This window comes from Rhineura floridana, chromosome 7 (assembly GCF_030035675.1).
Source record: "Rhineura floridana isolate rRhiFlo1 chromosome 7, rRhiFlo1.hap2, whole genome shotgun sequence".
Lineage (NCBI taxonomy): Eukaryota > Metazoa > Chordata > Lepidosauria > Squamata > Rhineuridae > Rhineura > Rhineura floridana.
Genome location: NC_084486.1, coordinates 147,942,867 through 147,969,392, shown reverse-complemented (window position 1 = coordinate 147,969,392; position 26,526 = coordinate 147,942,867). Strand labels below are relative to the sequence as shown.

Sequence of the window (26,526 nt, the reverse complement as noted above, 5' to 3'; positions counted from 1 at the left end):
CGGCTGAACATCAGGAAAAACTCCCAACTGTTATGAGCGGTACGACAATGGAACCAATGATCTAGGGAGGTGGTGGGCTCTCCACCACTGGAGGCCTTCAAGAGGCAGCTGGACAGGCACCTGTTGGGTATGCCTTAAGTTGGATTCCTGCATCAAGCAGGGGGTTGGACTCGATGGCCTTACAGGCCCCTTCCAACTCTGCTATTCTCTGATTCTATCACAACACCTACAGCCCTTCCTCTAACTTGTGACTATTAAGTGGTGGGAGGGGATGATGCCCTCTTCACATGGACAAAGGCATGTCTTCCTTTATTATTGCTTTATTTATTTATTTTTATTTATTTATTTAATTAAGCTTATATACCGCCCGACTAGCAACAGCTCTCTGGGCGGTGAACATTAAAAATACAATAAAAATAACACAAAACTGTACACAAAACTGTACAGTCTAAAATCAAAATATAATAATTTAGAATTAACAGGAATTAAAATGCCTCAGAGAAGAGAAAGGTTTTAACCTGGCGCCGAAAAGATGATAGTGTCGGCGCCAGGCGCACCTCCTCGGGGAGACCATTCCATAGTTCGGGGGCCACCACTGAGAAGGCCCTAGATCTTGTCACCACTCTCCGGGCTTCCCTATGAGTCGGAACCCGGAGGAGGGCCTTCGTAGTAGACCGTAGTGTACGGGCCGGTTCATATCGGGAGAGGCGTTCCGACAGATATCGTGGTCCCGCGCCGTATAAGGCTTTATAGGTAAGTACCAACACTTTGAATCTGGCCCGGAAGCATATTGGAAGCCAGTGCAACCGGGCTAGCACAGGTGTTATATGCTCAGACCGCTTAGTTCTTGTTAGCAGTCTGGCCGCCGCATTTTGCACTAGCTGTAGCTTTCGAATCGTCTTCAAAGGTAGCCCTACGTAAAGCGCATTGCAGTAGTCCAGACGCGAGGTTACCATAGCATGTACCACTGATGTGAGGTCCTCCTTACTCAGATAGGGACGTAGCTGGGCTACCAACCGAAGTTGGTAGAACGCATTCCGGGCCACCGAGGCTACATGAGCCTCAAGTGTGAGGGAAGAGTCTAAGATGACTCCCAGACTACGCACCTGTTCCTTTAGGGGGAGTGTAACCCCATCCAGGACAGGGTATATATCCACCATCCGATCAGAGAAACCATCCACCAACAGCATCTCAGTCTTGTCAGGATTGAGTCTCAGTTTGTTGGTTCTCATCCAGTCCATTGTCGCAGCCAGGCAACGGTTCAGCACGTCGACTGCCTCACCTGAAGAAGATGTAAAGGAGAAGTAGAGCTGCGTGTCATCAGCATACTGATGACAACGCACTCCAAAACTCCTGATGACCGCCCCCAGCGGCTTCATATAAATGTTAAAAAGCATGGGAGACAGAACCGAACCCTGCAGGACCCCACATTGGAGAACCCACGGTGTCGAGCAATGTTCCCCAAGCACTATCTTCTGGAGACGACCCGCTAAGTAGGAGCGGAACCACTGCCAAGCAGTGCCTCCAACTCCCAATTCCGCAAGCCTCTCCAGAAGGATACCATGGTCAATGGTATCAAAAGCCGCTGAGAGGTCAAGGAGAATCAACAGAGTTACACTCCCTCTGTCTCTCTCCCGACATAGGTCATCAAACAGGGCGACCAAGGCAGTCTCAGTGCCAAAACCAGGCCTGAACCCCGATTGAAATGGATCTAGATAATCGGTTTCATCCAATAGCACCTGGAGCTGGTCAGCAACCACACGTTCCAGGATCTTGCCCAGGAACGGAACATTGGCTACTGGTCTGTAGCTGCTGACATCCTCTGGGTCCAAGGAAGGTTTTTTCAGGAGTGGTCTCACTGCCGCCTCTTTCAGACAGCCAGGGACCACTCCCTCTCGTAAAGAGGCATTAATCACTTCCTTGGCCCAGCCAACTGTTCCTTCCTTGCTAGTTTTAATTAGCCAAGAGGGGCAAGGATCCAGTACCGAAGTGGTCGCACGAACCTGTCCAAGCACCTTGTCCACGTCCTCGAGCTGAACCAGCTTTATACTTTTTGGAGTTGGGTCATGGGGTTGAAAGCAGTTACGGAGGAAATGTTGCCACCTTAAAAAAAAAAACTGTCAGGCCATGCCCCTCTACCTTTGAGACCAGCCAGGCATGCGGTAATCTCTCAGTAGTAGCACAGAAAAGAAGCAAAGTAAGAACACCAACAAACATACAAAAATGTAATTCTCCATCTTTGGAGATGGCAGGTGTTGCCACCACTCACCATATGCTCAGAGGCACATGTTACCAAATTCTTCCAAGCTACACAGGAAGTGTATTGGACTGTGAAAGACTAACCCAAATTGTGTTTGCATTTTGACAAATTTGTAGGTCAGTACAATATCTCAGAGAGGAGGTCAGGTCTCCTGCTCCCCTGGTGCATTTCCCTGCTTTTAAAAGTTTGATAGAAATATCTATTGGCTGTAGGTACGTTCTTAAACCGCAAGGTTTTTTGCCTATTAGTGAATTATTTATGGTGAACATTTCTATACCATGTAAAAGGCCCCCAAAAGGGAAAAGAGTGGTCTTAAAACTACTGTAAAAAACAAACTTGACAGACCACCACAGTGGGACTTGGCTTTGTGCCGTCCGCTGCATGAACATTCCGCTAGCCTTTTGGAAAGTTCAAGTGGAGGTGTCCACAGACTTAGCCTGAGCGTGGTCACCACCCATTGCTTCCAACGGCCACTGAGGCTTAGCTTTCTCAGTCCTTGCTCCATAGTCAATAGAAACATTGGAGGCTGCCTTATACCAAGTCAGACTACTGGTCCATTTAGTCAGTATTAGCTACACTGACTGACAGCATCTCTCCAGAGTTTCAGAGCAAAGTCCCCCCAGACCTCCCTGGAGATGCCATTGGGGACTAAACTCGAGACCTTTTGCATGTGAGGCAGATGCTCTGCCACTGAGCTATGGTCCTTCCCCTTTTCTGTGCCCCAGTGAGGGGGAGTTACAGGGGAAGAGGTTACTAGCCATGATGGCAATGGTTTACCTCCACTCTCAGCAGCAGTGAATGCCTCTGAAAGCCATCCATTGATGGAAACCATAAGAGAGAGTGCTGTTGCGCTCAGGTCCTGCTTGTGGGCTTCTGGTTGGCCACTGTGAGAGGAGGATGCTGGACTAGATGCCCCCCTTTGGCCGGATCCAGCTACTTCTTTTAAGCCACAGGTGAGATGGGTGTAGATGTTCATAGCAAGCCGTCCCCTCCAAGGCTGGCTTCAGGTTTGAGGGCCCCACAGCAAGATGCAGTGTCTGAAAGCAACCCTGCTTTGGGGCATTGTTCCCTGGGCAGCCCCCCAGGGACGCCCACAGCAGTTGACTCTGTAGAGACTCTGAAGCTCAGCAGTTGCCAAAGATGTGGTGTGCTGAACCTGGGCCTGCTATCCTCCAACGCAGGGCACAAGATGCAACCGGGTGCCATTGTGGAAGAGTCACTCTCTGACTACTTGTGTGGCTGGCGGTTGTTTTTTTAATGTGCTATTCCTTCTGTAAAGTTCATTGGACACCGTCTGTGATGGTTTCCACAAATGTGAGGGGGCGTTCCATCAGGCTGCAGCAGAGGGAGACAAGAGGAGGCAAGCTGGGCTTCTTCCATCGGCTCTCATGAAGGACTAGCAACTTTCTCCTTGAATTGTTCCGTCTTTTCCAGCTGGTCACACGAGAACTTTGTAGCTAAGAACTGGTGCCTGGATTTGCTTTTTCTCCTCCCTCCCCATGCCTTTTTCCTTTTGTGCCCTTTCTTTTGAGATGGTAAGCCTGAAGGCGGGGACTGTCTCACTTTTCATTGGGCCAGAGTCCATGTTATCAAATACATGGAATGTCACCCTGAGCTGGAAGGGGCGTCTGCGTGTATATATAAATGTACATGTGTGTGAACGAAATAAAAGTTAGCAGTGAGGTCAGAGAGAAATGAAACACATGAAATATAGACTGTGATCATTCCATTAAAGCTTAGGTGTATGCAGAATAATTGCAGTGGCCCTTCACAAAGCATTGTTGATAAAGATCCTGGCATTAGTGAGCTAATTAACACCTTGAGTGGGATAAATACCGGAAATCTGGCCTCGAGCCACAAGTGTTTTTATGCCACTCCAGCCGTAAATTAACTTGGCAGGATCTTCGTCAACCCTCCTTTGCAAATGCTCAGAAGCCACAGTATAGAAAGCAGTTCAATAAAAGCTCCTGGACCCAAGCAACCCTAAATAACAATATCAATATTAACATCGATTCATTACAACCCTTTCATCACATCTTAGCTAATAAAGTAATTAACTTACGACTGCAAAATCTCAATATACAGAACTACACAGAAGAGGAATTCAAGTTCCTCCTCTGCAGCTCAGGTGGGTGGGTGGGGTGCATAAATAGGTTTCCAGAGGCAGAGCTGGGTTGGTCTGTTGCAGTAATAACAACAACTTTAATTGCTGTAAACCGTCCAGAGAGCTTCGGCTATGGGGCGGTATATAAATGTAATAAATAAATAAATAAAACTTGATGGATTCTCCTTGCTCTGGCAAGTAAATGAAGTGACAATGAGGCTTTTGAGTTTATTTGTGACAGATTAGCAAAGAGGAATGCAGAGAATGAGAAAAATAGCCAAGCAGAGGCTGGTTACTGCTTTCCTTTTCTTTGGTGGGGTTCCTACTTCAAGCTAGCAGTTTAAATGGTAAGACTACTTTGCAAGATTGTCTTGCTGAAGACCTTTTGTTAGAGCTCAGTGTGCTTTACAAGTGGAACCTCTGCAGTCAGAAGTAAGCTCCAAAATGAATTCAATGGCCCTTACACCCAGAGAACAATATGCAGGATATCCTGATCCTGATAAATTGTGTGTTGTGCTACGTACTGTTGCTCTCTGGTGTGTATATGTATAGTAATGGATTAATACACCTGCCTGCATTTTTGTGCAGGCCCTCTCTGTGGCCACTTCAACCACAATGCTGCACTTTGAAAACCGCTTTCCTCTGAGCATGGCATGGGTGTGTGTGAGGAGAGCCCTGGATGCAGGTGGCAGGATGTGGAGGGGAAAGGCAGCAGGTGGGAATAACTGCAACCTGCTTCAGGTGATGTGGTGTTGTACTCACTCCGCTGGGACAAAGAGACAAAGTTGTATCAGATAAATGTGCTGAGGCCCCGTCTGCACTCTGTCTGTAAAGCAGTAAATTACAACCGTCCTGGCTTCCCCCACAGGATCACGGGAACTGACAGTTGCCAGGAGACCCCTATTCCCCTCACAGAGCTACAATTCCCAGAGTTCAGAAGGAGGATTGTTTCTTAAACCACTCTGGAAATTGTAACTCCACGAGGGGAACAGGACTCTCAGTTCTCAGCACCCTTGACAAACGACACTTACCGGGATTCTTTGGGAGGATCATGCCACTTTAATGGTAGTGCTTTAATTGTACAGTCTAGATGGGGCCTAGGCTGAGTTGCAGCCAGGCAGAGGAACTAGCGGCTTGTGCCAAGCTTCGCAGAAAAGATGGATTTCTGAGGAGGATTTTATTATTTATTTATTGCATTTATATACCGCCTCATAGCTGAAGCTTTCTGAGTGGTTTACAACAATTAAAAACATTAAAAACAAGTATACAAATTTAAACCATACCAAATTAAAACCCGTAAAAACCGATAGGCAAGTTAAAACACATGCTATTCAAATGCTGTTTAAAAAATGTCTGGGAGAAGAGGAAAGTCTTGACCTGGCGCCGAAAAAATAACAGTGTTGGCGCCAGGCACACCTTGTCAGGGAAATCATTCCATAATTTGGGGGCCACCACTGAGAAGGCCCTCTCCCTTGTTGCCAGACTCCCAGCTTCCCTCCGAGTAGGCACCCGGAGGAGGGCCTTTGATCTTGAACGTGGTGTACGGGTGGGTTCTAGAGAAGCGTTCCATCAGGTATTGTGGTCCCAAGCCGTGTAAGGCTTTATAGGTTAAAACCAGCACCTTGAATCGAGCTCGGAAACATACAGGCAGCCAATGCAAGCGGGCCAGAATCGGTTTTATATGTTTGGACCGTCTGGTCCCTGTTACCGATCTGGCTGCTGCATTTTGCACAAGCTGCAGTTTCCAAACCGTCTTCAAAGGCAGCCCAACATACAGCGTATTGCAGTAATCTAGCTTGCAGGTTACCAGAGCATGGACAACTGAAGCCAGGTTATCCCTGTCCAGATAGGGGTGTAGCTGGGCCACCAACCGGAGTTGGTAGAAGGCACTCCATGCCACTGAGGCTACCTGAGCCTCAAGTGACAGAGAGAGTTCTAGGAGAACCCCCAAGCTATAAACCTGCTCCTTCAGGGGGAGTGTAACCCCATCCAGGACAGGTTGGACATCCACCATCCGATCAGAACCACCCACTAACAGCATCTCAGTCTTGTCTCGATTGAGCCTCAGTTTATTAGCCCTCTTCCAGTCTATTGTCGCAGCCAGGCACTGGTTCAGCACATTGACAGCCTCCCCTGAAGAAGATGAAAAGGAGAAATAGAGCTGTGTGTCATCAGCATACTGATGGCAACGCACTCCAAAGCTCCGGATGACCTCACCCAACAGTTTCATGTACATGTTGAACAGCATGGGGGACAGAACTGATCCCTGCGGAACCCCATACTGGAGAGTCCAGGGTGCCCAGCAATGTTCCCCAAGCATCACCTTCTGGAGCCGACCCGTCAAGTAGGAGTGGAGCCATTGCCATGCAGTCGCTCCCACTCCCAACTCAGCCAGTCTCCCCAGAAGGATACCGTGGTCGATGGTATCGAAAGCCGCTGAGATAACAAGGAGAATCAACAGAGTCACACTCCCCCTGTCTCTCTCCTGACAAAGGTCATCATACAGGGTGACCAAGGCTGTTTCTGTGCCAAAACCAGGCCTGAAACCCAACTGAAATTGATCCAGATAATCGGTCTCATCCAAGAGTGTCTGGAGCTGGCTTGCCACCACTTGTTCAAGGACCTTGCCCAGGAATGGAACATTTGCCACCAGCCTATAGTTATTAAGATTTGCTGGGTCCAGGGAGGGTCTCTTCAGGAGTGGTCTCACTACCACCTCTTTCAGGCAGCCAGGGACCACCCCCTCTCACAGAGAAGCATTACTCACTTCCCTGGCCCAGCCGGCTGTTCCATCCCTGCTAGTTTATTAGCCAAGAAGGGCAAAGATCCAGCACAGAAGTGGTTGCACGAACCTGTCCAAGCACCTTGTCAATGTCCTCAAGCTGCACCAACTGAAACTCATCCAAGAAATCAGAACAAGGCTGTGCTCTGGATACCTCGCTTGATTCACCTGCTATAACACTGGAGTCTAAGTCCTGGCAGATGCTAAAGATTTTACCCTAGAAGTGCCTAACAAATTCATTACAGTGGGCCTCAGATGGATTTTGAAGAAGGAAGGTTGTATCATGCCAGGATCCTGGGAGGTGGTTCCAGGCATGCAGGATGCAAGGGGAGAGAGGATGGCAGCCTTGGAGAAAGATCATGGGCAGAGACTGTATCTAGGAAAAAGAGCAGCCTCTGCGGCTAACCTTCCTCACAGGGCTGTTGTGAGGATAACAAGTGGGGGAGAACACCACCTTGAGCTCCTTGGCAGAAAGGTAGGATTTCAATGTAATATTAATTAAATAACAATTAAGAAAGGACTTGGACGACTTTGGAGGCAAGGACAAGGCATTGCTGGGGCAACTCAGCCAGCCAATTGAAGGGGAATATCAGGCGGACCAGATGCAAAAGAGGTCAGCAGGTTTCTCTCCAGATGCAAAAGAGAGCAGCCTTTTTTTAAAAAAAATGTAGAAAGAGGCATTTTGGGGGGATGCAGCATCCCAACCAGGGTGAGGAGAGTGGCACCTGCCAAAATGCTCTCTGATGCCTGCCTGTGAAAGGCAGAGCAGCTCTGGTGCCTCAGGTGACAAGGTCAGTTGAGGCCACCATCCTGGCTTCTGCAGAGCTCAAGCAGGGCATTTGAGTGCTAGCTCTCCCATAGTGCCGTGGCAGAGCATCCTCTTTGCATACAGAAGGTCCCAGTTTCAATCCCTGGCAGGATCTCTAAGCAAGGCTGAGGATGTCCCTTGTATGAAACCCTGGCTGTGCTGTCAGTGTCAACAGTACTCAGCGAGATGGACAACTGGCTGACTCAATACAAGGAAGCTGCTTGCGTTCCTATATATGCATTATGCAATTCTTTTATGTGTGTTTAGGTAAACATTGTCCTTTTCTCTTTGAAGTTGGTATGAGTTGACCAAGGGCGTGTGGTGCTTCAACCATGGAAGAGAACCTTCCTATTTACATCCTGAGAAAACTCACCTTTTACAAAAATGAAAAGAGGAAGAGACAAGCTGTAAGTCTTGCATGATTATCTGGATCCATTTCAATCGGGCTTCAGGCCTGGACATGGGACTGAAACAGCCTTGGTCGCCTTGGTGGATGATATGAGGAGGGCGTGGGATAGGGGCGAATGCTCCTTCCTTGTCCTCCTTGATCTCTCAGCGGCTTTTGATACCATTGACCATGTTATCCTCTTGGATCGCCTGAAGAGGTTAGGCATGGGGGGCACTGTATTGCAGTGGTTCCATTCCTTCCTCTCTGGTAGGTACCAAACAGTGGCATTGGAGGATGAGGTCTCGGATCCTTGGCCTCTCACTTGTGGGGTGCCACAGGGTTCCATCCTCTCCCCGATGCTGTTCAACATCTATATAAAGCCGCTGGGGGCAATCATCAGGAGATTTGGGCTGCAATGTCATCAGTATGCGGATGACACGCAGCTCTATCTCTCATTTAAATCTTCACCGAGGTTGGTTGTAGAAACCCTGTCCAAGTGCCTGGAGTCGGTGAGTGGCTGGATGGGAAGGAATAAGCTGAAGCTGAACCCTGACAAAACCGAGGTACTGTTTGTGGGAGACAAGGGAAGGCTGGGGGATGTGGACCTGGTGCTCAATGGGGTACGATTGCCCCTGAAAGACCAGGTCCGCAGCCTGGGGGTCATTCTTGACTCCCAGCTGTCCATGGAGGCTCAAGTCTCGGCTGTGAGCCAGGTGGCGCTGTATCAACTCCATCTGATACGGAGGCTGCGCCCCTACCTTCCCAACCATCTGCTCCCACCGGTGGTACATGCCCTGGTCACCTCTCGCCTAGAGTACTGTAATGCGCTCTACATGGGGTTACCCTTGAAAACGGTCCAGAAGCTGCAACTGGTACAGAATGCGGCGGCTCGTCTGATTAAAGGCAGCCGCCGGCAATATCACATCACTCCAGTGCTGAAGGAGTTGCACTGGCTACCGGTTGTTTACCGGGCCCAATTCAAGGTGTTGGTTTTGACCTTTAAAACCCTACACGGTTTTAGCCCAGTCTATCTGAAGGAGCGCCTCCAGCATCGTCAGGGATGCCGCTCAACAAGATCAGCCTCAGAAGACCTCAGAAGATCCCACCGGTTAAAACAGCTAGACTGGTGAGGACTAGAGAGAGGGCTTTTTCAATAGTGGCCCCCACCCTGTGGAACTCTCTCCCAAATGACCTCCGCCATGCCCCTTCTATGATGAGCTTCCGCCGGGCCTTGAAGACCTGGCTCTTCAGGCAGGCTTTTGGGGTGGGTTAGGTTTTTACTGTTATGGTTTTAAATTTTAACGTTTTAATGTATTGTTTTTTATCTTGTACGTCGCCCAGAGTGGCTGGACAACCAGCCAGATGGGCGACTAATAAATTTAATAAATAAATAAATAAATAATGATACCCATATTATGTATCACTCGGGCCACATTCACACTGTACGTTTATTCCACTATTATTCCACTTTAAACAGTCATGGCTTCCCCCCAAGGAATCCTGTGAAGTGTAGTTTGCGAAGGGTTCCGAGAGCTGTTAGGAGACCCCTATCGTCCTCACAGAGCTACAGTTCTCCGAGTGGTTTAACAGGCATTCCGCCTTCTCAAAGAACTCTGGGAATTGTAGGTCTCTAAAATGCTTCCCCTTTCAGAACTTGATAAGTCTGATTCCCCTGTCTCCTCCCCTTCCCACATTCCTGTAGTCAAAATCGTAATGATGTAACCATTGAAAGCACATCACTGTGGGTCGCTGTAATAAATGTATAGTATCATTGTGGCCATTGCATGTTCCATAAGTGAGTGCCAATAGGCTCCAGGACTAATCCTTGGTGTGTCTTGGCTGAGTCAGGTGGGTTGATGTCCCACAGGCGCTGACCTTTTCCCTTGTGCATTCCTCCAGGTGCTTCTCCTTGCCAGCGCACTGCACTGGAGACTGCCAAGCGGCTACAGCAGCAGCTGCTGCTGTGGATATAATGTGCCCATAGGTAGGGTTGTTGACACCTTTTGTTCAGCACAGATCTTTGCATTGTGGATCATTATATTAATTAGGAGGCACAATTTAAGTCTTGAGATTGCCAGCCAGAGGATTCTTGGGGCTTTGACTCTGGGCAAAGTTTGTCTTTGCCCAAAGCCTCTAGGGCAGCCTTCCCCAACCTGGTGCCTTCCAGATGTTTTGGTCCAAAACATCTGGAGGGCGCCAGGTTGGGGGAGGCTAGACTGGCCCATGCTGCAGATGCTTTCAAGGGCTCTTCCTGGGTGGTCCTACATGGCAACAATTCTATCATCAAAGCTTTAATTCGCTATGTCCAGTTACTTCCGTCGTCCCCAAAGGACAGGGCAAAACTCACTTCTACTAGGCACAAGCCATTTCCCCGGTTGCCGCAAGAGGGCAGGAGAAACACACCACAACTGGGATCCGTGTCCAAGGGACCGTGAGTCAATTGCCATGAAATCCAAAAGGGGAAGAAGCCAAATGGCTGGCAGAGTTAAAGGAGAGCCCTTAGAAACACAGCCCCTTCCCTGGACTTAGCAGAGGGGAGGCAGAACTAGCGGGCAGCACCCTTGTCAGCCGGCTGCAATCGCTGGCCTTCCTGCTATTTCCAAAACGGAAAAATGGAAATGAGCTGCCTTCACGTCGATCCCGACTTATGGCAACCCTATGAATAGGGATTTCATGGCAAGTGGCATTCAGAGGGGGTTTCCCATTGCCTCCCTCTCAGGCTAGTCCTCCTCAGCTGGCGAGGGCCTGCTCAGCTTGCCACAGCTGCACAAGCCAGCCCCTTCCTTGTCTGCAACTGCCAGCTGGGGGGCAACCGGGCTCCTTGGGACTCTGCAGCTTGCCCATGGCTGCACAGCTGGCAGGGCACATAGCCCCTGAGCCACTCACTGTGGGGGTGATTTTCAGCTGGCCCTTGACACCCAGGAGACATGAGCGGGGATTTGAACTCACAGACTCTGGACTCCCAGCCAGGCTAAAAACCCCAGCTCTTGCTAGGATAGCCTGCACCTCAGATTCAGTTTAGGAAAGAGGGTTAATTTTGCTCTGGAGAGGCCTCAAGAAAGACTCGATTCCAGGAAGCCAGGCATGCATGCTGCAAGCAAGCTGAGCTGCAAGCACCCTCTGCAAGCCAAAAGCGGAGTCGACCCCGCTGCAGTAATTTTTCATCACCCACTTGGCAGAGAAGCCAGATGTCTCTCAGGGGTGCAAGCACATGCAGGGACACTCAGTGTGAGGAAGAACTTACTTGGCCCACTTCCCCAGAGGGATTTTAAAAAAGAGTGGGGGGCCTTTGCCCACAAGTGAAGTGATGGCTCTGGGTGCGCTTGAGGCTGTGTGAGCTTCCTCCTCCAAAGCAGCCTTTGCCTGGGCGAGAAATCAGGCAGGCAGGCAAAGCTAGATCCTTTTCTTCTTAACATTCATTTAAGAGAAGTGCTTTGAGGTATGTTAGTCATACTTAACAACACCTCTGCAAAGTAGACCAATGTGATTGCTGTTGGCGACAACTACCTTGCGGATTACCCAGTCTGGGAAGTTGTGGCCGGCCAGATGCCCCGGAGAAATTCACAAAGGTGGCACAATTGAGGAAACTGTCCCTAGCTATGGCCCCCCTCCCTCCTCCTCCCCCGCTGTTATTTCTGGAGCTCAGCCAGTGACCCAGGCCTACAAACAGCTGCTCCTGCCCAAACCTCTTAGGGGACTATTGCAACAGCAGCGTCATGGCAACGGCAGGTGTGTGGAAAGAATGCAGCCCTCTAAGGATGCAAGTCGCGCCAGAGGCAGTTTCTATAGGAACCGATGAGAGCACGGAAGACTTACGCAGATGCCTATCAGAAGCCACAGAGGAGGGCACCATCCACCCTGCTGCTGTGGAATAACCAGCATTCAGAGGGCTGAGGGCGCAATGCACCGCACACACCCCCATGCCCTGCTGCTAAGGAACTGCCCCCTCCCCTCCATTTGTGTAACAGGGGCCTTCAAGAAACCCTCTGTGCAATGGGATGGGGGCTGGCTAGAGGCAGGGCTGCCCTTGTGCGCTCCCCCAAACAGCTCAGTGGGTCTCACAAGAATAGCTTTTCCCCAGATGTTGGCCCCGGGCACTCTGATCAATACTCCCAACGCAGCTGCCCTCTAGCCACCAACTGAAGTGCTTCAACTACTTCTGGCCTACTCAAGGAGAAAGTGCCCCCCCACACACACACAGCCCACCTGGCCCCACTTTGTCATTGCACCACCTGAGATGTAGACTTTATTTGTGGGGTGGAGAATGTTGGGCGAGTTGCATATTTATCCTGTTGCAATGCTGGGATAGGGCACATTCTTCTCTCCTGAAGAATTCCATAGTCTCCCTGCGGCAGATGTGGTTGGGATCTGATTATTCAGCCACTTCCGATTCAGGGAAAGAAGCCTTCACAGGAGGCCAGTTGTCACTGTTCCAGGCCTGGCTTCTTACAGCAGCATACAGAGACACAACGGGTGCACACCTTCAGGAGTGAGTCATTTAAAGTGTTCAGGTAAAGGAGCTGAAGGGTGTCTCCACTTCGCTTGGATAAAAGTATACTGCCAGTCTCACCCATTTTAGAAAGCTGCCTGGTGCAGATAGAGACATGGTGTGGGACTCTGAGTGCATGAGAAAGGGGGGTGGAAGTTTTTGGGGAAGGAAACGGACAAAACAAAATGGGGCAAGCAGGCTCCCAAATTCCTGCACTGGGGGTGGCCTGTCCTCCGGCAACCTCGCATTTTACCCAGATGTCTCCATGTGATAGAGTGAGAGAACCAAACTAGAAACTGGGTTCAAGGGATGCGTCAGGTGGTCTCTCTGTGGCACTTGCCTGGGTCTCAACTGTAGGAATGGCTTGCCTCTTCAGTCTGAGCCATCTCACAGTAACTCTACAGCAACACCTCCCTCTCCTGTTCCCTAAACACATAAACCTCAGCAATTAAGGTGCTGACTGGCGTAGAGTTCCCAGGAATTCTGCTCTGAGAGCATATGACACATCCAGCTTTATTTCTGAACTCTCTGAAGTGTGTCAAGGAAGCCAAGGGAAACACCCCTCCCAATTCAGCAAAAAAGCAGGGCCAGCCATCTCTTGCCTGAGGGTGCAAGGACTCTACTGGCACACATTTAGTCTCTCAGAAGAAAGGCACAGACTGGGAGGACATCAGAAAATACATGTGGTGGGGGAAGGATACCTGGAGTGCAAGGCTAGGGCTATATCGAAAATGAACCAATGCTACACTCCCTGCCAGATTCAGGCCCATGGAGATGTCACCATGTGGGAATGGCCATACCAGTGCATGTTTTTACCCCATATGCACTTTGCAAAGCAGATGGATGTGCAGGCCACTTCCCAAGGCTTACGGTGTGACAAGGAAAGGGTTTCCGTAATGCTATACAAAAGCCACATGCCCTGACATTCTCATTTTCACAACACAGGATCACAAGGCCGAGTCAGCACATTCAAAACTGTTCCCTCTCCACCACATCACACCACGGAAGGATTGCACGGAGGAGCTAAGCTCTGCACAGGCCGTAGCTAACTCTGTGAACGTGCTCTGGGCTGTTCTCCTGCAGTCCGATGAATGCTGAGCCTTCTCCACACAACCGAGGGAGGGAGGAAGGGTAGGGGCGTGCACTAGGGATGGGCTAGAGTTCAGCCCAATCTGGACTTTCCATTGTTTAACTTATTCTCTACCGCTGCAGATCGGATTTTTAGGTAGTGACTTTCTATGGCTATTTTCGAAAATAGATTTGCTTTTAAAAAATCCGCCTCTAAAATATCAATATTAAGAATGGTGATTTTACTGACAATTCCTTTCTTTCATCTGTATTTCCTTTCAAAATATTGTTATCAGCATTTTTTGCGAGTGGGGAAAAGCAGGTCAGTAAAAGCAGCTGCTAGTGGACAAAGTCGACTTGATACCGACCTGTTAGGTCAACGGAATACTCCCAAAGTGGCACCAGCCAATGGATCCCATCCCTAGTACATGCACACACCGTCTGTAGTGTGGGAATCTACACACAAAGTCAGAGCTGGGAGAACTTCATGGGTTCAATCCTGCTAGCAGCGGGAATCCTTCCTAGGCATCTTTGTCACCACAACTGCCCGCTCTTTGCCTCCCATACACAGCTGGAAGCAACCTGTGGACACAGGTGAACAGGAAGTGGGGATGCAGAGAGAGAAGCAGCAGGGCTTGCAAAAAGTCACTCCTTCCTGCCTCTCCTGGCCTGCTGCCTGGTTCAGGAGATGAGAGGCAACAGCGACAAAACCCCAAAGTAACAAAGGTACAACGAGGAGAACATCTGTACTGCCCTGAGCTCTAGAAGGGCAGTTCTCTCCTCCTTTGGGCTCCGCCCCTGACATTGCCCTTAGCAGAAAACCCACCACCTCTCCTCACACCCTGCCATCCGAAACAAGCCTCCAGACCATGAGGCATCTTCCACGTCCTTGCGCTTGGGTGCAGTTGGGCACAATGAGAGTACGAGCCAGAGAGGATCAAAATCTCACCTGGCCATTAGAATAGTAGGAATGTTTGCTTTTTAATTCAGAAATTTTTATTTTAATTACATTATGTAATAATATCAGTCTATTTTACAAGTTTAAGGAGCAAAGGGATGGCTAGGGGCAAGATGGAGTTTGGACCAACTGCACAGAAATGAGAGATGGAATGAATTTTAGAAAAAGGGGGGGAGAAGAGGCAGGGAGAAGAAGTGAGTTAACTTAAAACCAAAGCAACAAACGGAAGGGAGAAAGGAGGAGTGATGCTGCCAGCCAAGGAGGGGATTCTGGGTACAAAGAAACAGGATTTTTTTAAAAAACCTAAACATAATTTACAGTCTTGATCCTTCATGCCCGTTTGGGTCTCTAATAAAACAAGTCCTCATCCCTCCTCTGCCCCCACCCCCAGTCCTGAGCAGATGGTGACGAGTCTTGCAGCTCAGCCTCATCCAGTCAGGAGGGGAGAGCAGAGAGAATGGGCGAAGGTCACAACTCTCACTGAGCTGGTCCCCGGGCTCAGTGCCTCCAGGAAGAAAGAGAGAGGAAGAGTCTTCCAAGGGACACTTTTTGGGTGGGCTGGGGATTCAGCAGTGGGGTGGGGTGGACTACACCGGGTGCAAGCCCTGCCCCGGCCTTCTCTCAAACGTAGAACAGTCTTACTCTGGACGTGCTGACAAGGAGGTCGTCGTCATAAAACTTGGTTTCTATGATAACATTCCCGCTGCAGAAGGAAAAGAAAAGGGAGAGGGGTCAGAGGAACACAAGACAAAGAAGAAGAGGGCCACTGCGCACAAGAGCATGCACTGACTGCACCCGTGACTGAACGCCCCGCTAGAGCCATTGCTACTGAGGGTTGCCCAGGCGAAAGTACGCCCAGCAGGGTTAACTGGGGTAGGTGGAAATTACTTGGAACCGAACAAAAAGACCTATGCAGATCCCCCTGTGTGGAACACAGGAAACGCCAAAGACGTCTTATGCCTGGTCAGGCTAGCCGGCCTATTCCACCCTGGTGCCCTATGTAGGTTCTGGACTACAACTCCCATCAACCTCCAGCCCGGGAGCTGATGGGAGATGGTGCCCTCCATGTGTTTTGGACTACAAATTTACTATTTATTTATTTATTATTTATTAAATTTATATCCCGCCCTTCCTCCCAGTAGGAGCCCAGGCCAAAGGCTGGCCTACTCCAAGGGGCAGCAGACCTCTAGGGGCTCAGGGAGTGATAAGCCTTCCCCCTCACCTGCCATCTGACTCTTTTAACTGCGCTCTCCCCTCGAGGTGTGGCCCCTTCCCTAGTTTCGAAGAGCCACCCTCAACAGGATGGTGGTAGCAAATGTTGTGGTTTCAAGCACGTGGCCCACACACATCCAGAACAGGAAAGGTGCAGGGAGGTGTCATTTTCCTCAACACAACCAATTTCCCCCCTCCAGCCCTCATTTTATACAGGAATGGGACAGACACAAAATAACAACCTATACAGCTCTCTTCAACATGACTCCTTCAGCCCTGAGAGACCCACGGAGGTCCTGCTTGCAGCTGAAGGCTGCGTTGCCCTTTGGGATATGGCTGATTAAGCTCAGTTATGGACATGCAGGATTTCAAGGATATTATATGCTGAAACAGGCCAACACATCACATTATATCTACACCACAACTTTTCTGAGCCTCTGTTATGTTTGTAATTGTTTTAAATGTTTTAAATATGTCTTTATTTTACTTTTAATTGTATTGTTTTATCACTAATGTGCTTGCTGCCCTGGCTCCTTTGGGAGGAGAGGGAAGGATGTAAATTTTAATAAAAAAGAACAAACAAACAGTATTTTCCCCCATCTGTCCAATTCCTTGATGTCAGGACCCCCCCCCCCCGATACTATGTTCTAGTTTCCACTCACATAAGAAAAGCCCTGTAGCTGGATCAGGCCGGTGGCCCATCTAATCCAGCATCCTGTTCTCACAGTGGCCAACCAGTCGCCCATGGGAAACCCACAAGCAGGACCTGAGCACAGCCCACCCATCACCTGTGGCTTGCAAGAGGTCTCCAAGGAGCAACCTGGAGCTTCGCACAGACAGGATCCACTTCGTTTCCTCTCAGCCATGTTTGGAGAGGCACATGGATACATCCTCCTGAAGCCCAAGCTTTGTAGACAGGGCCATGCGGATTTTAAGCTTTGCATATAATCCATAGTTCTCACCACCATTTGAAGCAATATTCCCACACTTGGGTGACATTTAGCTAGAAAGATCTTCTGGGCAAGAAAAGGTTGAGCTCCACCACACTTTGGGCACTACCAGGCTGTTGCTGTTTCCGGTTGGGATTCAATCACATATTGAAAAATTCAAGTTTTTTGCAATAACAAAAGTAGCAGGAAAATGCCCTGGGAAGTGTGGTACAACACTTCCTTTGTCACAATATCACCTAGCCTCCCTGATAATCAATCAGAGTGAATGCTCATTAAATAGTTGATGTTGTTTAATCTCCCTGAAAACAAATCAGGATGAGTGGGACAGGTTGTTTGGAAGCGTACTTCATTGACACAGAATCAATGCAACATACTATGTACTGAGCACAGAACTCAGCATATGTTTAGTACCCTCAAAGAGTGGGTGTAACATGATGGCCAGCAGCTGGAGTTGTGAAGCCCCTGGTTCAAGTCTCACCGTGGGTCTGATGAGCTCACCAGGTGGCCTTCTCTCACCCCAGCCTCCACTTCCACAACTCAGCACTGATCTACCTCACAAGACTGTTGTAAGGATTTCTGGGATAATTTATGTGAAGAAGCAACATATCAGTCCTATGTATAAGGTTTTTGTTTTAAGAAGCAAGTTTGTAGGCCTTAACGTTGGGGAAAAAATCCTATGATTAGGAGTGCAAGAGCAACACCTGGGGAACTCTCAGATTGGCAAGATTTCCAGGGGGCGGATGGAGGTGCTCCATACCCTGCACAGATCCTTGCCTCGACCTAGACTTAGCAGAAGAAGATTCTTCTGTGGCACAGAGCACTAGACTCAATCACTTGTGGCATATTTTGCCCCCTTTAGCCATGGAACAGACACAGCCTCAACACTAGCAGTGCTGACGTTGACTATGTCAGAAGCAGACCCCTCCTCCCCCCCACCTGGCACAATCGCCCAGGCATACTCTAGGGCAGTTCTTGGATCCATCTTTCCCAGGGCGGGTGGTGGTGGTTACATGCGACAACTCACGTTAGGACATTAGCGGGCATCATCTGCGACTCTGGAGCGGCTTCTATCAAGGACTGCCAAGTGTTTGTTGAGTTGGGGATCACAAAGCCAAACTCAAAGAACCATTCTGCAAAGAGAAGGAAGGGGACAGTTCTGCGTTTAAGATCTCTATCATGCAAACCATAAGGCAGGCCTTTGCCCAGAGAAGCAGCCTAAATATATATATATATATATACACACACACACACACACACCATATATTCCGGCGTATAAGACGACTGGGCGTATAAGACGACCCCCAACTTTTCCAGTTAAAATATAGAGTTTGGGATATACTCGTCGTATAAGACTACCCCTGCTTATGACATGCAGGTACTTAGCAGGAAAACTGTCACTTATAAACTTATAAATATTAATATTTGGATTGTCCAGTTGTTTTGTTTTTGTGCCTAGGAATTATCACCAAAAACTGGGGAAAGATGTGAGAAATCTTTTTTTTAAAAGCAACATTAAATGCCTAGACTCTAGTTTCCAACATTATGGAGTATTTATTGATTGATTAAGAGAATTTATATCCTGCCCTTTTGCTGTTAAAAACAGAGCTCAGCACAGCTTACAAATATAATAAAACAATAAAAATACACAATCAGAGAAAAACAAGCCAAAATGTTAGGAAAAGGAGTCTTTCACACCACATGCTCAGTTCTAAATACTGTTGCAGCAAGTTTTACAAGTTCCTCCAGTATTCCACTGGTGCAGGCACTCAGACATTCAAAGTACTGTATGTTTCTTAGGTTTTATAAAAGCAGAGCTTTGCTTAACTCAAAATTTCTTCTCCCTTTGATAACCACATCTACACAGGTTCCACCTCCATACTCAAAATGAAACTGAGCCTGGAAGTGTGCAACAACCCCACACATACCTTGCTAATTAGATTACCAATGCCAGGATGTCTGTCTTATCGACTACTCTCCTGCTCCCCCCCCCCCCACCGGGCATCATGAAAGACCCAGTCCTGGGCTCAGAAAGAAAATAAATATCTGGTCCTCTTCAAAGTATTGATAAGCCTCTTGTTTTAATTGAAATAATAATTATAAATTCTTGTTCTTATCACTAATGGGAGTTAATTATCTTGCATATGCTGCTGTTGCTTCTATGGCTGTAACGGAGTGAGGTTAAAGATAAGTGAAATGCAAATAGGAAAAAAAAATACAGAAGGCAGTAACACTTTCCTAAATGTAATACCATACCAACCACAAGAAGATTCCTATAAGGCAAAAAACTAAGCATCTCACAACCAGTCAGGATTCCTAACCAAAAACCAAAAATATGATAAATGAAGAAATATTTATATAAGCATAACTATCAAATATATTTATTATTTACACAAACTGTAAAGATATTTATAGTGCAATCCTAAATTTATTTATTCAGAAGCAAGTCCCAGCGTATTCAATGGGGCTTACTCAAACAGGGACAGAAATGCAACCTCAAGTGATAAGCAACTTCATTCACACAACCCAAAATTCAGAATCATGCCACTTTACACAGTTTTGCAACTGTTTATACTTGTTTTTATGGTTATTGGATTTTAAATGGCTTTATTTCTTGTTGTGAGCTGCCTTGGTTTCCAACCTCACAGGGGTGTTGGAAAGACTCCATACACACACGCACACACTGCAGATGTATAAATACATACAGCCCATATAATAGTTTATTGTCAAACCAATTGGTCATTGCAGAAAAATCAGTATTAGTTTTTTAAAAATCAGTATTAGTTTCCTACAGAATAAAACTGCAATACCTAAGTAAGCCCTGCCTACTTGCTTTAAAATAGGACTGGGGGGGGGGGCAGAAAGAGAAAACACAATTCTTTTTTACATTCACTCCAAAGTCCCATTGATTTTCAGCACATTCATAATCATGTCTACTCAAAAGTAATTCCTACTGAATTCAATAGGATTTACTCTGGACATATGGGATTAGCACTGTTTTTACCCCCAAAAGCAACTATTGGGAAGGTTTTCAAAACACTGCCCAGGATCTGACTCCTACACACAACAGGGGGAAAAACTGAAATGTATATACCGACCCAATTTATGAGATTTTCAGATAAACAGGAGGGGAAACCACCATTTTCTGGCCTCGCAATGTTTTGCAGACACTGCCACCAAACAAACACTTCACTGATTGGCTGAAATCCTGAACGGGCGGGGTTAAAGCTACGAAGTGCTATACAGTAGTTTAAAAAAAGATTTAACCGGGGGGGGGTGCCAGACGTTTTTATATATATCTCGAGAACCGCATCACCTAGAAACTTAATTTTTTTTTTAAATGAAAGCTGAGAATCTGTGCCACCTAAGGGGCTAGCTGGGCACCGGGTGGCATGCTTAGAATCCGGGTAAAACCCGGCTATCCGGGCAATATGGCAACCCTAATAAGACCACACCCGGCGTATAAGACGACCCCCGACTTTGGAGAAGATTTTCCAGGGTTAAAAAGTCGTCTTATACGCCGGAATATACGGTATATTTACTCCCTGCCTTTGAAAGCGATCTGGGTGATATAAACGACTAACACAGAGGGCAAACAGGCTAGGAAGAAACCTTTACGGCAAGGATCCACATAGGAAGCTACCTTATACCGAGTCAGACTACTGATCCATCCAGTTCAGTCTTGTCTACACTGACTGGCAGCAGCTCTCCAGGGTTTCAGACAGGAGTCTCCCGGTCCTAGCTGGAGATGCCAGGATGGAACCTCCGACCTGCGCGCAAAGCAGAAGCACTGAACTATGGCCCTTCCTCGGTGAATTCGCCAGATTGCCAGTGGTGACTATTCCTTTTGAACTGGCAACTGCTTGCCCCAGCACAAAGCCCTGCTGGTTGACTCGCCTCCAGAATATCAAAGACAAGGGTCCCCAGGTCTGGGGGAGGGAGAGGCAAGGTTGATGGCAGGGATCCATTTCGGCTAGCCACCACAAGCCATCCGAGGTCATGGGGCCCAGGCACTCTGCCCCCTACCCCCACCTGTTCCTTTCGGCATCTGCCGCGCAGCTGACATTTGGACTTGCAAGTTCCTCGGAGCAGTGTCTTGATGTGATCCCATGTGAAATGCCGTGCATATGGAAATTTGCAGAGTGGCTATGACCTGTCGGACTGGTCATCCATATGGCTCAGTTTCCAGTCTTGAGAGAGGAGCAGAGAAGGCCATGGTGCCCACTCGGTAAGATCACCTATTCATTATTTATTTATTTAAAACATTTCTATTTCTGTCCCGCCCTTCTACCCTGTAATAGGGCACTCAGGGCAGCTTACAAAAATAAATGTACATAATAAAATTGTAAGCAGTAAAATCACAAATACATAAAATACAATTAAAATACATAAAATAGAATATATATATATATATATATATATATATATATATATGTACACATAAGACAGTTTTGAAAGCAACAAACAGAACTTCACTCAAGCTTGCTCTGGATCCCTATAAGAATTCCGTTAATCACCTAATATATATATATATCAACATAATTGTGATTAACCAAACAGAGGTTTTTATTATATTAACAAAACGTTTCAGCTTCCGCCTTCATCAGCTGCCAACATACAAATGCTGTTACCAAGGTGGCAGTTATAGAGCTTTGAGGGTCACAGCCTGTTGGACTTTTCCATTACAGCGATAGAGATGCCAGCAGATCCAGCAGCACTGACCAAAAGGGAGAACTTTTGGATATACTCTCTGGACACATTGGCACCACATGGCCTGAACCTGGAGGACAGTACCACCACTACTTAGCTTCTGCCAATGAAGCCCCTCTGAGCATTCCATCCTCAAAGCTCTGTAACTGCCACCTTGGTAACAGCATCTGTATGTCGGCAGCTGATGAAGGCGGAAGCTGAAACGTTTTGTTAATACAATAAAAACCTCTGTTTGGTTAATCACAATTACGTTCATATATATATATGTACACATATATACAGGGATTAGTGGCCTGCTGAGATGCCAACCCATCAAAAGTGGTCCAAAGAATATGCTAAATGGAGACCTATGGAAAGGCGGGCAGATATTTTGCCTGCTGAGTTGCTCCAAGGACAACTTTATCTGTTACAGGGAAGCATTTTCACCCAGACTCTTGTCTGCTTTCCCCTCCCTGTGCTAGATTTCACCTACTGCTACCGTCAGAGCAGTACAGTACCTTCCAGACACTGTCCTTTGAAATACACTTTCTGTTCCAGCCGGAACTTCTCCATCTGCTCCGTTGAGGAAAAGTTTAGCTCCCGAGATACAGCTTTGCATTTCAGAATTTTCTTAGGAACTCGAGCTGGCAGAGAGAAGATTAGATCATCATTTCAAGCAGTTAAGACAAACCCCACTGCTGCCAAAGGTGCTGGGGTCCACACACAGACAAAAATGAACTTCCCACTTCCGTGAAGCAACCACATGTAACTAGAGTGGTCAGACACAAAAGAGGCCAGGCTCCTGCACCTTTAATTGTTGGGTAGACCAGAGTTTAGGGTTTCTTTTTGGCTTGCTACATCTGCAGCAATTAAAGGTGCAGGAGCCCTGGCCTCTTTTACATGCAACCACCCTAGTGGTAATCCCAAGCACATTCAGACAGGCCACTCATCTGGTCTCTTGTGTCAGGAAAGAAACACCTTGAGGTGTCCAAGAAAGGAAGCACATGCAAGCTGAAAGAAAGCCACTGAAGTGCCACAAATGACTAAATAAAAGTATGTTGGCCAAGCAGGCTATTAACCAATGCAAAAACCTGAAAGGATCCACTTGAGGCTTTTGCCCTATATCAGGGATGGGGAATCTGCGGCCCTCCAGCTACTGCTGGACTACAGCACCCATGATCCCTGGCCATTGGGCATGCTGGCTGAGGCTGATGGGAGTTGGAGTCCAACTAGCTGGAGAGTCACAAGGTCCCCTATCAGAGTGTGTTTGGAGCAACCTGAAGGCCCCTTGGAAACTTACAAATGAGAAGATCAATCACGGCAGACAAACTTCCCTGAATGGCAGGTGGCTTGCCATTAGTGTCCTCTGCAACATGCAGCCTCTGTGGGGGACGCCGAATGTGTTCTAGGGCAGGGTTGGTGCCGAAGAAGAATCCAGATCTACTGATAAGACTGTTGGAATTTATTTGCAGTAGATCACCAGGGATTTTTGATTTCCAGCTGCTTAAAAACAGCAACAAACTGCTCCCCATTTTCTACGCTCAAGGTTATTATAACCCCTGATCTGTAGAAACTGAGAGATGGACTTATACTCTTATATGTAAGTCACTGAGTTCATGGCTCATGGTGTGTAGTCATTTTGGCTCTGCCACCATTTCGCATCTGGCTCTTTCCCTTCTCCCACAACAATTTTGCACGTGGGTTGGTGGACCTGAGGATTCCAGTCACAACCCAAGCAGATCCTGCAAGTCTGACAGTTGCAACTGCTGCCTGTTCCAGGGCCCCTTTCTCAGTTGCGGGTGATAGCGAGGCCCCAAAGGTCTGGTCAGCCCCTCCAGACAAACTGCATGCCCTCTAGATCCCTCCCACAAATCCTCTGCAACAGACAGCTCCAATGCCAGACAAATGGATGCAGACAGGGGTCCCTGAGGGCAGAAATGATGAAAGCCACTGTTATCAGCATGGGTTTCCCTCCACAAAAACAGGTCACCATGTCTGACAACCGCACATGCAACACTTCCAGGGCATGTGGTCTGGGCTGCAAAATGAGCCTTTCCATTCTGAGTACATGTTGAAAGGACAGGCAAGGAGTTGTGTCAGTCCAAGCCCTGGAAACCAGCACACAAGATGTTTTCAGCTTTGTCACTCAGAATGCCTCGGTGTCAGTCGGAGCCAGGCCACTGTCCGCCAGAGCTACCCACCTGGGGTCTCAGTGATGTGCTTTTGATGAACATTACATCAACTGCAGTTTTAACTACAGGAATGTGGGAAGAGGAGGAGATGGGAGATTCAGACTATCAAGTTCTGAAAGGGGAAGCATTTCAGAAACAAGGGATGGAACTGTCTGAAGCACAGTGCTTCCCACCCGGTATGGGCAAAAAGTATTACTGAGTTATTTTTGTTGCCGAGTCTGTTCCCATGTCGTTTAATGGCTTTTTGGCAGAAGTACAATTCGGAAAGTATCAAACCCATGTTAAGTTATTAAGCAGGTTGTTGTTGTTATGTGCCTTCAAGTCGATCACGACTTATGGTGACCCTATGCATCAGCGACCTCCAAGAGCATCTGTCGTGAACCACCCTGCTCAGATCTTGTAAGTTCAGGTCTGTGGCTTCCTTTATGGAGTCAATCCACCCCTTGTTTGGCCTTCCTCTTTTTCTACTCTCTTCTGTTTTTCCCAGCATGATTGTCTTTTCTAGTGAATCAGGTCTTCACATGATGTGTCCAAAGTATGATAACCTCAGTTTCATCATTTTAGCTTCTAGTGATAGTTCCAGTTTAATTTGTTCTAACACCCAATTATTTGTCTTTTTCACAGTCCATGGAATGCGCAAAGCTCTCCTCCAACACCACATTTCAAATGAGTTGATTTTTTTATCCTCTTTTTTCACTGTCCATTTTTTCACTAAGCAGGTTAACACAGTGATTTTCTGCAAAAAAACCACTGTGCAAAAAAGGCCAAGGGATCCGCTAAAGTGGATCTTGAAAAAGAAGGCAGAAAGGCAGATTAATGGCTTGTCAGTGCATTGCCTCCCATCTGGCTTCACATTTCCAGACATACCCACAAATATCCTAAGTAGGGATCAAAATGCTAATACTGGCTGCACAGGAGGAGGAGACAAGTCACTGGAAAACTGGAGAAGCCAGCTCTTCCTAATGTGATTGGTACAGTGGCCAGGATTACTTCAGTGGTGGATGGTAACTGGCTGACAGTCCCTTGGTCTACCAACATGTGCCAAGCATACAAAGCAAGAGTGCAGACTCAAGATCTCGTCACAGTTCAGGCCTCTCTTGGGGACCTGCAGTGTGTGTTCCTGGAGACACACCCTTGCTCAAGAACTGCAGGGTCAGCTCAAGGTCCATTAAATCCCAGTATTTTTTTTACAAGAATCCTTGCGGCCACAGCAGACACTGGCCAGTCCACCAGAAGTTGGCCAATTGCACAACAGCAGATGGAAGCCTGCCTTCAGCCCACCCCAGGTAGTGGCGGATTGAAGGTTGGGTCTGCGTCAGGAGGGCCTGGGTCCAAATCTCCACTCATCTACAAAGTTCAGCAACTGACCCTGAGCTCATCACTCTTCTCTCAGCCTAGGCTTCTTCATATGGTTGTTAAACCAGGCTAACTCCGCCACACCATCTTTATTACCTGAGATGCTAATGTGATACACTCATTTTGCTTGGGACACAGCTGGACTGAATGCTAGATAGCCATATCTGATTTCCCCACTGTGCTTTGTGACACACTAGCACAGCCTTTCCCAACCTTTGGATCTCCAGATATTGTTGGACTACAACTCCCATCAGCCCCAACCAGCATGGCCAATGGTCAAGAACGATGGGAACTGTAGTCCAGCAACATCTGGGGACCCAAAAGTTGGGAAAGGCTGCACTAGAACTAGCTCCTGCGCTCTTCCCACTCAATAATCAACCCCAGAAAAGCCTTTTCATAAGGATACTATGTAGAGCACAATTCCCAAGGACTGTGCCCTGCATGTGTCCCACTGAAATGCATCTTTGCACAGCTTGCTTTCATTTCAATGGGGCTTGTAGAGGAAAGCTTCCTTGTCTATTGGGCCACTAACGTTTAAGGATGAGAAAGAGCTGTTTGTGAAGCTGGTCATACCAAGGCTGTCTGCTAATGACAGAATTTTAGTTGATAAATCACCTGCCTTTCAAGCTAATGATTAATCAAACAACTAAATGTAAATAAGCACATTGCCAAAACTTCAACTCAGCCATCCTTTTCTAGTGAAGCAAGATATAGCTTTATTCTCAAGCAGGACTGAAGCAGATGCAACAGGTCTGGCTGCTTAACTCCTGCAGCACATTCCGCCACTCCTCCTTTAAGCCACAATCAACACCAAGTAGGATCCTTAGCCTGGTATGAAAGAGGCTAGGTTCTGCTCTGATCTTGTGCTCTGGACTTTGGAGGCGAGACGTTTGCTACTTCCAAGTGCCTGACAAGCTGAGGGCGAGCAAGTCGGAGAAGGTGCAACATCAGCAACAACCACAAATCTGGGCTGCCTCCCAAAAGTTCTGACCCCATCTGTGCCTCTACAGTCCTCCTATCCTTCTCCCTGCCCCCGCTTCATACCTTTCCTTCCTTTCATGTGAAGATGGGTATCTTCAAAAGCTCCAGAATATATCCAGAACTCTACCCAGAGAATTCTTGCTGCTACAGTTTTACATCACAATGGGTAGGAAAGTGGGAGGGAAAAGTAACGGCTAAAGCCCCAGGCAAAGTTTTGAATAAATCATTTCAAGCCTGGCTGCGTTTTCAACATCCAAAACTCAAATTTAAGAATCCCAACTCTTTCAAACTG

General features: G+C 47.7%; 1 protein-coding gene across 1 annotated transcript in view; it reads right to left on the bottom strand.

Annotated features, from left to right (window-relative positions):
• Nucleotides 1-14,861: 14,861 nt before the first annotated feature.
• Nucleotides 14,862-26,526, bottom strand: part of PDE6D (phosphodiesterase 6D) — a 30,415-nt gene continuing 18,750 nt past the window's right edge. Inside the window, exons 3-5 of the mRNA XM_061637540.1 lie at nucleotides 22,224-22,349; nucleotides 18,044-18,149; nucleotides 14,862-15,560 (exon numbers count right to left, since the gene is read on the bottom strand). Coding sequence (XP_061493524.1) covers nucleotides 15,479-15,560; nucleotides 18,044-18,149; nucleotides 22,224-22,349 — 314 coding nt within the window. The 3' untranslated portion in view covers nucleotides 14,862-15,478. The remainder of the gene's footprint in view (nucleotides 15,561-18,043; nucleotides 18,150-22,223; nucleotides 22,350-26,526) is intronic.